At 40.7% G+C, this 12,929-nt stretch overlaps 1 protein-coding gene across 4 annotated transcripts; it reads left to right on the top strand.

Moving 5' to 3' along the window:
- Positions 1-152: 152 nt before the first annotated feature.
- Positions 153-12,536, top strand: kcnk4a (potassium channel, subfamily K, member 4a). Of its 4 annotated transcripts, none has more exons than XM_046406776.1 (8): positions 153-819; positions 3,972-4,129; positions 5,631-5,914; positions 6,635-6,752; positions 7,335-7,504; positions 7,992-8,178; positions 8,999-9,132; positions 9,251-12,536. In XM_046406776.1, exons 3-8 carry the CDS (start codon positions 5,726-5,728, stop codon positions 10,340-10,342), a joined length of 1,890 nt encoding a protein of 629 aa, XP_046262732.1. In that variant the 5' UTR covers positions 153-819; positions 3,972-4,129; positions 5,631-5,725; the 3' UTR covers positions 10,343-12,536. The 4 variants fall into 4 exon arrangements, with proteins under 4 accessions (XP_046262732.1, XP_046262735.1, XP_046262736.1 ...); XM_046406779.1 differs by having other exon boundaries at positions 154-819; positions 7,335-7,495; XM_046406780.1 differs by having other exon boundaries at positions 154-819; positions 7,335-7,495; positions 8,094-8,178.
- The last annotated feature ends 393 nt before the right edge of the window (positions 12,537-12,929 follow it).

Genomic DNA, 12,929 nt, shown 5'->3' on the forward strand with positions numbered 1-12,929 from the left:
TCTTTTGGATTCATTTATCCCTGAGCGCCTTTGAGTCTGAGAAGTCTGGCAGTGTGCTTTCTGTATTACAAGTCACGATGTTCACTCGGGTCAGCTGTGTGCACGCAGTTTTTTGTTTTTTTTTTACTGCTGCCACACAATTAAGTCTAAATGAGTGCCATGGTCCAATGAAGAGAGCCTCAAAGTGTTCAAGTGGAATATCTTGGTTTAATCACATAAGTATTTCCTCAATTACCAAAGTCCCTCTCCCTTTGCCTCTCGGTCATGGAGACATTGTCGAGAAGGTGGTGGGAGCTTTAAAGGAGCAGACTTGGTTCAAAGAAAGTCAGTTGAAGAGTTGCCATTTCCAAACTTAGAGCACTTTATTTCATGATGTAACTGCTCCTCAAGCGCAAGAAAGATTGTGTGGACCACAAGTCCGACTTTGAACAAGCAAGTGTCCCCTTTTACTTCCCAAAAAGACAGAGTTTGGAAAGGCAAGGATTTAGAGAGCTAAGCCCCCATGTCCAACTCAGGAAACTCCAGGTCCTCTGCTCTTCTTCTGCAGTGACGGCACTTAATCACACTCGCCGAGCTGTAAAGTTCCTCCTCCTCCTCCTCCTCCTCCTACGATCTGCTGTCCTCTCTCAGAGTGATGTAGGGTCACGAGAATTGGGGAAACACCTTCCAAGGAGAAAACACACATGCACTTTGACAACACACACACACACACACACACACCCACACACACATAGAGCTCCTCGCTGAGTGCCGAATAGTGAGAGAACAGCACATGCTGCATGAGACGAACTTGGATAGCCACATTTCTCCAAACTGAAGGTAAGACATGAAAAGTTTGTTATTTTTTTGTTTGGTTGTTTTTTGTTTTGCCGGGGTTCTTGAGAGTTAGAACATCAGCTTATTAGCAAGCTTGTTCAGTTGTTTATTTTCACTTTATAAGCAGAAATGTCTAATTTTTTTTGTTATTTATTTATTTTTTTAACCATGCATACAACTTGGATTCAGGTTCAGTTTCCATGTGTGCCTCTTAGGCCTTTTCTCCAAAATTCCTTTTTTTTTTTTTTTATTTCTTTTTAATTGTATGTTACCATGTATAGTAGCTGACTGTCACACTGATTTCAAAGAGATGATCAGTCCCCTTCTCTGACATTCCTGCCAATATAAATTCTTTAACGCCTGACACACCAGACAACACAGTAATTTAAGTGCAAAATTTAGAAAGTAACTTAGCTTAAAACTATATTTTTAAGATTTACGCATCTGCGTCTCTGCAAGCAACAACCTCAGCATTTGATAAGCTTTACATTCTTTTTTAGGTTTTGAAGCTTCAGAGTAAAAATATCAACAAAATTGTCTACTTCAATAACTTGAAACAGTTATACCATTATTTTTGAGGATGATTCTTTTCCCAGAGCATGAAGCCAGAGAACAAGAGTTGTAACATGTGATCTCCCTCTGACGTCAGTGTTGGATAACTAATAAAGAGACAAATACTTTGGGGGATAATTACATCTAAAGGGGCTTTATTTTCTCCCAGCACTGTAAATTCTTCAGTAGATACTACATTCTCATCCACAGAAGGTCATATCCATCCCATGAGGTTTGTCGGCACAGATAAAGGGGTGGGACAAATCTTGTCTTCTTTCTCTGGCTGAGGCCGACTGTCACGTTCACAAACAGGCCTTTTTTTGTTAGTTGGCTTACAGTAGAAACAGTACAGTTACCAAAATCCAGCAGTGTGTTCTTAACAATAGCTTTACTTACTAGTCGCTTGGAATGTCACAGATCTCATTGCTGTATGTGTACATGTAAAAACAGAAATAACAAATTCAGCCTTTTTTTTGTATTATTTTCATAAAACTCTAAATTTGTTTGCAGATTATTGCTTTATTGGTGTTTTACACAGCACTGTGCCTGTTTGGGTTTCAGGGTTGTATAAAAATGACCACAAAGCATTAATACAACAAATGAGGAAATGCTTCATTTTTATGTTTTATGTGGGCTACGTGTATACAAATTCTTTTTATTTGCCATGAAGTCATTCATGGACTATCAAATGTATGGCATGATATCCTAGTGCACAGGGAAGATATTCATGTTTGGAGTCAACTGAACCCCAGAGAGGTCTAATTCCCTTATAGGTCAGGTATGAACAAGTTTAAAAAACAAAAAAACAAACCCCAAAACCACTATATAGACAAAAGTATTGGGACACATCTCTATTATTGAATACAGGTGTGGTATGGGGCTGTTTTTCAGGGGTTGGACTCGGCCCCTTACTTCCAGTGAAGGGAAATCTGCTTCAGCATACCAAGACATTTTGGACAATGTTATGCTTCCAACTTTGTGGCAACAGTTTGTTGAAGGCCCTTTTCTATTCCAGCATGACTGTGTCCCAGTGCACAAAGAAAAGTCCATAAAGACATGGTTGGATGAGTTTGGTGTGGAAGAACTTGACTGACCCATTGAGAGCCCTGACTTCAACCCCATCCAACACCTTTGAGATGAACTGGAACAGAGATTGTGAGCCAGATCTTTTGGTCCAACATCAGTGTCTGACCTCACAAATGCTCTACTGGATGAATGAACAGAAATTCCCACAGAAACTCTCCAAAATATTGTGGAAAGCCTTCCCAGCACAGTGGAAGCTGTTAGTGCTGCAGAGGGGGGACCAACTTCATATCAACATCTGTATTTAATGTGATTTAAGTCGGTTGTCCCAATACTTTTGTCCGTATAGGGTAACAATAACAAAACCAAATAGACTTTAATAGCTTGGGTCCAAAAGAGATCCCAAAAGGACATTATGTCAGTTTTGGTAGAAGACTTCCTGAAACATGTTGTCAATACAAAAATCATGTTTATAAATAACTCTTATAAAGGCAAGTAATTTAAGGTGACAAAACAATGTTAAAGATCCCCTGACATGTTTAAAGTATGTTTTTCACAGCAGTTTAACATTATTAAAATTAAGTAATTTCTTCTGTCTCAAAAAATGTAAATATTAATATTAAAAGTGAAGCTAGTAGACACAACACACAAGTATGTCAGAGTTGTAAAGTGGACTTGAGGGCTTCAAGATCCCAAACATGATAGTTAAACTCTGGACTGATCAGACTGGGAGGAATGTTTGCTGCTGTTTTAGATGCAGCTCCAGTGTATCTCAGTTTGGTCAGATTTGTCTTACATACCTGCCTTTAAATACAAACCTAAGAACAGCTCATGTACATCCTCTTCCAGCCTCATGCTTCTTTTCAAACAACTCACCTCATGATTTATTTCCCCACCTGTCACACTGTTTAACTTCACCGCACGTCAGCCACAGTCCTGCTCTTTTCTAACCCCCCCCCGCCCCTCACTCAATATCTTAGCAAAAATATCAAAATATGCCAGCGCAGGTTTAGACCGTGATAACTAATAATGTCCTGTTGGTGCTGAAGCCAGGGGCAGAGAGCAAGACCATCCACACAAACCAAAGCCAACAGTCCATTAGTGCAGAATGCTAACAGCTGGCCAGACTCTGGGAAATCTCAGAACATTGTCAAGGTCCATGTGGAGACAACCAGGACCAGGTGACCCAGAGTGAGAAGTTCCTAAATCCTAGTCTTCTCTCTGTGTGTCTATCTCAAAGGTAAACACAGTTCAAAGAAAACGTTAGAAGCCAAATTAAGATAAGCGATGAACATGTTTTTCGATTAGTATTTCGATATGTGTTTGGTTTTGGCAGTATAATTGTTTGTGAGACCACTGGCAGGTTGGCCTGTTGTATGTCACTCCCTCCCTGGTTATTATAACAAAGTCTCGACAGTGTGAACACTTACTTAATGCCACTCATACCCTGCTAAAACAGAACAAGAAACAGGGAAATGTGCCAGCTTAAAGCTGTTCTGTTCTTTAATGCTCTTATCTATGTTTAAACATTATGAACACATGTTTGTCTGTCTGTGTCCGTGTTCTGTCATGCAAACAAGCCTTCAAATGGCTTGAAAGAGACCCACAGTCCTCTACTCCTGAATACCGAAGACACAGGACAGCCAGAGAGAAACGGGAATACATAGGAAAAGATTTCTGCATCAGCTGATTTGTGCAGCTTTAACATGGGATGAGCTCCTGACATCAGTGACTAAAGGTACTGTCTTTATCATTCTCTCAGTCATAAAACATTCTTTATCCATCATCATAAAATAAACCACATAAAGCATTTGAAAGTGAAGAATAGTTCCTTTCAGATTTACAGTATTGTTCCATTTGGCTGCGATCACATTGGATGCACTTCTTAACACACTGCACTTTATTTCCAGACATTTGCCACACTGAAAGAAGCTTGTCTCCTCTTAGCTTGGCTCACTTGGCTTTTTGATATGGTTTGTTTGTGTGAAATAATTGCCTGCACACTCCAAGTTAAACAGGCCTCGACTTCAGCAGTGGTACACTACGTCAGTGTTACACAATGGAAACACAGGGCTGTAACCGGAGATGGAAAGCAGTGAGCTTTTCAGACTCCCTGTAGTCTGTTCCTCACCTCTGGGTGAGGCTAGCAGCTTGAGGCTACATTAGCAGCTACTAGCATAACCAGACAGAATGTCTCTCTACATGCGTTTAAAAACACAGAGCAGGACAGCAGCAGTTTTATAATGAACAGATTGCCTGTATGTGGTGCTTTTTATCCAGAGAACTCCACAATTCGCCTGTCCATACGTGCTACCATGTAAGATGCTGGCCTAACCATCAGGAAGTCCTTCCCAAGTACACCAAGACATTTGGACAGGAGGAGCTAGGGATCAAACTGCCTGTAGTTTAGTGCAGTTGGGGCTGATTTATCCTTATCCTCTGGATTGGTTTGACTTCTCACTCTCATCTTACTATTAAGCAGTTACTGGATCTTTATATTTCTGTTTCTGAAGATCTCTAATTTTGCCCACCTTCTGAGGAGCCGCTACATAACACTCTGCTAGTTGACCACGATGACTAAACTAAGACGTTGTTGTATAACTAAGTGCACCATGAATGCCGTTTTGTCCCCTGTCTCTTAAGGCCCCAGGTAGATGAAGACCACAGTCCTCCTTTCATGAAAAAAAAATGTATTCAAAAACAATATTATACTAAAATTACTGTAACTTTGGAAAGTCCCACTCAAACTCATGTCATCCGTCGCATTGGGAAGGGTTCTCTTTGAGGCTGTATGGACAGGAAGCATGATCACAGCGACCAATAAGCCTTTTGATGTACATATAAGCATCCAAATACTGTTTTAAGACGGACTTGGAAAAAATTGGAAACAGTCCTTTTAAGGGTGTAGTTCTCAGTTTAATTCATAATGTATACAGCTTACTAGTACCAAAATTTTTTGACTTGATTTTATGTACTGTACTGCAGAGTCACTGCAGATATCAGCTTAATTTAGTAGGGTAAAAGAATTCAGAATCACTTGAAAATGAAATATTAAGTGTACTTATTTTACCATGTCGGCTATTTACTTCTGACCTTTCCTGTCAGGGACTGTCTCTTTGGTTTACTAATGTATAAATGAAGGTTTCTCAGCCTCCCAAAAACACTTGAATTGCTTGTTTACATGTATCCATGCTCACACATACAGTACTTCTCTAAGGGAACTTCCTGTTTATGGACAGCTGTGCCCTGTATCCTGACTGACAGCCTGACCAGATCCTGGCGTCTGAGCTCTGACCCCTAACACTGGAGGGACGAGGGGGTCGACAGGGAGAAAATGCGTTGCACCACCCTTTTGGCCCTGCTGACGGGGGTCATGCTGTACCTGGTGATGGGAGCGCTTGTTTTCCGCACCCTGGAGGCCCCCAATGAGAATGTGGCGTATGAAGACCTCCTTGTTACTAAGCGCACCTTCCTCAATAATAAGTCCTGTGTCACTGAGTTGGACTTCCACAAGCTTGTGAAGGTACCCCTGGACACACAAAGCAATCTTTTATTTCATAAGCGCTCACATTATTAGCACACTATACTCACAGTGTTCTTTTTGCTTTGCTGCTTTTGCTATTTCTGATTTAACTTGACAAGCTCGATATTTTTCGATTCAGTGTGTCTTACACTTCAAATAATATTGATAGTGCAACATAAAAAATAATGTAAATATTTTTATGTAAAGCTCAGAAAGTCCCTTCATGAAGGTCAGGCTTCAAGCTTCAGGTCCACCTCAGGCTGAACCAGAGAGTTTTCTAAAAAGTTCCTCCTTACTGCTGCACCACACAAGGCAATATATACTATATATATACTGTATATACACTAAATTAAAGAGTTTGGTTTAGACCTGCTCTATTTGGAAAGTGTCATGAAATAACTTTTATTGTGAACTGGTGCTATATGAATAAATTGAATTTAGTTTTTAAGTTAATATAATGTTAAATAAGCTAAACGGTAAGCAGCACCGATATAGGTTTTCCTATTAAAATGTAATATACAAAAAAGGCAAAAATTGGAGAAAGTCCATATATATATATATATATATATATATATATATATATATATATATATATATATATGTATCTTTAAAAATGCAAATAGATTTTTTTTTCTTGCTGTAAAATAGATAAGTTTCAAGAGGTCTTATTGTGTGCAGATTTGTGTAGGAGGGTAAATAAATGTCATCCATTCACTGCAGGGAGTGGTGTCTGCGGTGGAGGCAGGCCTGGATGTGGGCAGCCTTTCTGCCAACTTCACCAGCCGCTGGGACCTGGCCTCCGCCTTCTTCTTCTGTGGTACCATCATTACCACCATAGGTAAGCGAGGACTCACCTTCAGGCTGCACTTTGAAGACCCTACAACTGTTGACTGTTCTCTTAAGTGAAGACCTCTGTTGGAAAGATCACATAACTGACATGTTGTGTAAACAATTAAGAAGAGAACAAAGTTTTCACTCAGAGCTCCTGCAGTATTTTTAACATCTGAGTTTAATTCTGAACAAGCTTTCATTATCTTCACGACCAAAACATTATTCCATGAAAACATTAAACTTCTTTTATTGTACAGGAGGATAAGCTAACTTTTGATCCATTGCAATTTATTTAATTAAATTACTGACATGAATACCTGCAAATCCATCTTTCCTTTTAAAATTATACTCTGATCTCGCCTGAATTTCCAACAGATCAGCTCTTCAATTTGTTTTTTTAGTTTCAACAACGCTGCAACTTTCCAGGGCTGATCTGAAAGCAAAAATTCTCTCTCTCTCTTTGAAAACTGATCTCCATGAGCTGAAAAACTAAGTTGTAAACTTAGATAGGCATGTAAAAAGTTGGGTCATTATGAGTAAATAAAATGAGTTTATATAAACAGCTGAAGGTTGGTGTGCTCTTTTTCAGGTTTCGGGAACCTGTCCCCTCGGACGTGGTATGGCCAGTTGTTCTGTGTGTGCTATGCCCTGGTAGGCATCCCCATGTTTGGCATACTGCTCGCTGGAGTGGGTGACCACATGGGCACAGTGCTGCGGCGAGCCGTGGCCAAGATTGAGACCCTCTTCCTGGTGAGAATGGTCTGTCCTGCCCGAGAGCCAAACCTCAGTTAGATTTACACCTATCTGAGTCACAGATTCAAACCAACCAGGCTCAGACCTCCTTTCTTACTGCTGTCTTAGCAGTGAATATTTGGGTTCTGTGTGATTTTTCTGGTTAAGAACTTAGCTAGACCCTCATATCTGGCCTTCCAACGATGGCTCGCATCCTCAAGGGATCCTCATTTTGTCCTATAATGCAGGAATGGCTACTGCTGCTTCAAAAGTTATAAAAAGAAAATATTGCATATATTAAATACACATGGAAGTGTGTTACCCAAGAAACTTACTCAAATTCTTATCTGAAAAGGAGATATGGACCTGTTCATGTAAAAAAAATAAAAAACAAAAGGACATTTGACCCGAAACTGTTGTGATTAGTTTAGAAAAACCATGACTGGTTACTTAAAATATTAAGTATACATTGCCATTCATTCTGCTGCTGTATTTCTGGTTATCTTTCTCTCAGAAACGTAAGGTCAGGCCGACCACTGTGCGCGTGATCTCAGCGGTTCTCTCCATCCTGATTGGTTTTCTGATCTTCCTCGCCGTGCCAACATTTGTGTTTCAGGAAGTGGAGGAATGGACGTTTCTGGAGTCGCTCTACTTTGTGGTCATCACCCTCACCACTGTTGGCTTTGGAGATTACGTACCAGGTTCTGACACATAACCTAATCTCTTATTTCAAACAAATTAGACAAGAAACCCAAAAAGAAATTGTGTCCAAAGGGTCACAAGTTGGTTACCAAATCGAATCAAGCTTTTCTTATACGTTTCTTCTTATGAAATAATGTATTTTATCTTTATGGACCTTTTAAAAATCAGTTGAAATAAACAGTCTGATTACTGAAAGTAACTCATCTATTAAACGAGAGCTTAAAAGGAAATAGACATTGCTTTGTTTTAAAGCTGTATTCACGTTACAAATGAGGCTCTCGTTACGTGTAAATTACTTTACTCACACAATTTAGATCTATTTGTCATGTTTACTTGCAGTAGTCTGAGCTCAAAGTTCAACAAATATGGTTTCTTATGCTTTTGAATAGCACACTTTAACAGAATTATTGCAGCATACTTTTTGTGTCCAGTACACAATTAGAAAAATACTTGATTAACAACTTAGAAGGTTAACAGAAAAATATTTTGCTTTTTTTGTTTTTTAGCTAATTAAATTGTTTCAGTCATTTTTCAAAAAGAATTGCGCCAACATTTGCTGGTTTCAGCATCTCATATGTCAGTGTTCGGTACTTTTTTGGTCACGTAAATGCCCTTAAAAATGTTGATTAATTTATTAATGAAGACAATAATCGTTAGTTTATAATGGAAGAGGAATTACGTGCAAAAGCTGGTTGTCTGCATTAATGTAAGCATGGATTGTGAGTGGGCAACAGCAGGGGAAACACAGGATCTCTGTGGGGATCAGTGGAAAATCATAACACTTGAAAACCCGTACAAGCCCACTTTTTCTGTGTCCAGGTGGTGGTCGTGAGGGCATTTTCTTCAAGCCTCTGGTATTGTTGTGGATAGTTTTTGGTCTTGCCTACTTTGCCTCCATCCTCACCATGATAGGCAACTGGCTGAGAGTGCTGTCAAAGAGGACCCGCGCTGAGGTGAGTGATGTATGGTAGAGGAATGAGTGCCATGAAAGGAGCAGCTGTCTTTAATCTTGTTTAGAGTTCTTTTCTTTTCTGTATCTTTTCTGTTGGATTGTCTCTGTTTTACTCTCAGATGGAGGAGTTGAGGGCCCACGCAACAGACTGGACCCAGAACATCCAGAATATGTCCATGGACTTCCGCATCCCAAATCCTCTGGAATTCAACGACCCCTTCCTCCTGCAGCGCCGGCGCTGGAAACGCAGTGAGCGCCGCCGCATTCGTCGGGGAGCTCAGGTCACTCTGGGACACTGGGTTCGAGGAGGATCTGAGAATGGACACCTGCCGAACCGCTGGGCCGGCCTCTCCAGTTCCATGAGCCAGCTGGAGGCCCATTCATCTCTGGAGAGGGCAGTGGTGGCCAAGTCCAGGCCGCTTGTGAGTGTTGCTGGCCCCACAAATGTCCCGAGAGTGGGACCTGGATTGAAGGTTGACCCAGACGTTGGCTTGCAGGTGGAGGGCAGATCGTTTCCTCATCTGCTGGCCCGCTCATTCTCCCTCCCTGTGGCCCACTCAACTTCAGAGCTGGACTCAGCAGGTGCAGCCTTGCAGGGAGGATCCCTCTCTGGATCTGAGTCTCCTTTTGGCTCCAGATCAGACATTTCTTCGGTCTCTTCGTCCTTCTTGGCGCTCCACCGGTTCCAGCCCTGTCATACGGTCAGCAGCATGGAGGAGGGAGGAGCCACAGACATGAAGACAGCACAAGAGAAAAACAAACTGGTTTCAGCAGAGAAATATGAATTTGTAGCAAACAATAGTTGCAAACACGCACCTGTCCCTGGTGTGCTCCCTCTCTCCTCCCCTCTTACTCCCTTTATTTCCCCCTCCCTCCACCCAATCCTCCTTCCCTCCGCTGCCCTCAACATGGCCTCCTCAGCCAGCTGCCAGCTGTTGGATTTCTTCGGAGAGAACCTGGCCTACATTGATGAGTCCTCAGACACTCTGAGTGACCGGCCAACAGCAAGCGAGGAGAGAAGGAGACGACCCCGAAAACCCAAGAGGAGGAGCATGAGGAGGCAGCTGTCGCACAAGTGGAGCCCCTTGCAGGGGAGGAGGCCCAGCACTGAGATGCAGCCACCTTCAAATCCCCCCACACCACCTCCAGACTCTTCGCTTTCAGACCAGCCCTCATCAGATAACCATACAGGTTCGGAGCCGACACTCTGACAGCCACTTCTTTCATAGTCAGGATGTAACAGAAATAATAGTTCACACCAAATTTGTGGGGTTACAGCTCACTTGACACTACTTCTACCACTTAGAACATATACTGTACATAGCACATGCAAATCTCACCATCATGAATGTAGCTAACGTTTCAGGATATTTTTAGTATTTATGCTTAGCCTCACAAAGTCAACCCACAAATTTTGTTTGTGATCTGGAAATCTGATGTTTATATAATATAATATTTATCATGTTCATTGTCTCATTTAGCCAGATGGCACTAGATGAAAAGTCAGCAGTAGACAAATGCGTTTCACACAAAAAAGCAACAGAAAGATATAAACATGTAGTACACTTAAATCACAATTGATGTACACTTTTCCTAATAGCACTTCAAAGTGGTATTGAGAGCTAGTCTACCATGGTGTACTCTTCTTCACCGGTCCAGTTGTTATTGGTAATGCACCTATAGACTGGTTTCAGTAGCAACAATGATTTCAAACCATCCAGTAGTTGTTGCCCTTTTAAATGTTGGCATCATGCTTCCTTTTAAAGTGGACCACACCCGGCATAAATAGCTGGTCATAAATCTCTAAATGGTTTAAAGAGACATCATTATCCATAGTTATAAACAATTGTCTATCTTGTTGATCTGTCTTTTTAGCTACTGAGCTTAATCGATTCCTGGCAGACACATCGAACACTAAATCACATATGCAAGCGGCTTTGTGAGGCTAACTGCTGGCAGTTGACTAATTGCTTCAAATTCAGTGTAGGGTTTCTTACAGGGAGGAGAGGGGAAAAAGAAGAGACTGGGGGTGGAATAAGAGTGCTGAGTTCAGTCAGGGGCTGAACTGAACGAAAACATACCCCTACACCCTCAGACACAGTTGGTGCCTGCTGTCACTTGTTAACTTATGGCTGATTTACAGATATTCCAGCTGTTGGTGGCAGATAAACACAAATGATTCCATTAATTTCTATAAATGTAAGTCGCTTTGGATAAAAGCGTCTCCTTAATGAAGTGTAATGTAATGTAAGGTAAGTACAAAGAGGGTCAACAGTTTCACAGGGTGGGACTCATGTGTATTAAGATGTATGCACAGCCAGAGGGGCTCAGATAAGAAGCTTAGATTACAACCCAGGTACCAAGAGAGTTGGGATGCTGTGTATAATATAAATAAAAACAGAATTCAATCTTGTGCAAACCACGAACCTGTTTACTTGTGGGATGTTCCAAACAGTGTTTTCTGACCAGTACACAAGTTTTCTAGTTTTTTGTTGTCCCTGTCCCATCTTGTTTGTGTTGTGCTTCTGGCACTGAATTCAGAATGAGAATGTATTTACAAAAAATCAAGTATATGTAAAACATGTTAAATATATTGTCTCTGTACTGTTTTCTCTTTTGTTTAAGTTTTGCATAGCATCACAGCTTTTTTGGGAACAGGGTTGTAGAGCTCACACACAGAGAGTTTACCCCACTATATCTTTACATAGCAAATAGTTGTTTGTCACTGTATTAGTGTTTAAAATCTCAGACACAGAACCTTTAAAACAACACTAAAGTTATTTTTAAACTTGTGGTGTTTACCAATTATACTATCAAGTGTCCTTAAGTCACTGTTGGTAAGATTCTACTTGTCACCATTTTCCCTCTTGGCTGATACTGTTTGTTAGCATTTCATTATTTTTACAGACTCTACGTGTTTGCAACATAGTTAAATAAACTGTGTGGGTTTTTCAACTTGTGTATTTACCATTTAAATACTGTTGAACCCTGTTAGATGCCTCAAAATAGCTTTAAGTGACACATCGAAGTGATGATTATCAGACATCACTTAATACACACACAGACAGCTATTTGAGATTAATGTTAACAAGGCTGAGTCTGTACAGATGCCTTTGCAATTCTCAATACACTAATGTGCCAACAAAGGCTATGAAAGGCAAACTAGTAAATATGAATGCAAAAAATGCAAGTGTAAGAATGGTTGGCTTTGCAAATGTTTTTGAGGAAGGAAAAGTACTCCGCATTTCTATTAGACCCTGTTGACTCAAACAGTGCATTTTGATGAGAAACATTGAATGCAAACAAAAACTTAGTTTACAAGAAAACTCCACAGAGCATCTTTAAATTGTACAACACCTGTAGTGCCTATGCAGTGATGTTGCAAAAAATAAAACCAAACCTGTGTCTGAGTTTTATACTACATACTAATTCTAACCTGTTTTTGAGTTTGTTCACACTGGACTAATGACAAAATTTTTGCTTCGAACTGGTAGATCTTAGGAAACAAACCTCTAGAGAATCAAATCAAAGAAAACCTCTAGAAAGGTATTTCTGTTTCCAACCCTCCATGCACTGGAGATCAGGTGATGTCTAATGACCTGGATCATGAACTCTAAAAGTCATGAATGAACTCAGCTCCTGGATGTGGTGGATGTGGGATAAACAGAAATTTCCTGCTTACTCAGAATCCCGAGCTATGACAGGAGGCTCTCGTGGCATTATGCCCTCCACCAGGGCCAAAATAAGTAACTGACTGAATCCATATTCAGGCTCCCACATATTTTGTCATTTGTGGAC

Source organism: Scatophagus argus, chromosome 12 (genome assembly GCF_020382885.2).
Source record: "Scatophagus argus isolate fScaArg1 chromosome 12, fScaArg1.pri, whole genome shotgun sequence".
NCBI lineage: Eukaryota > Metazoa > Chordata > Actinopteri > Scatophagidae > Scatophagus > Scatophagus argus.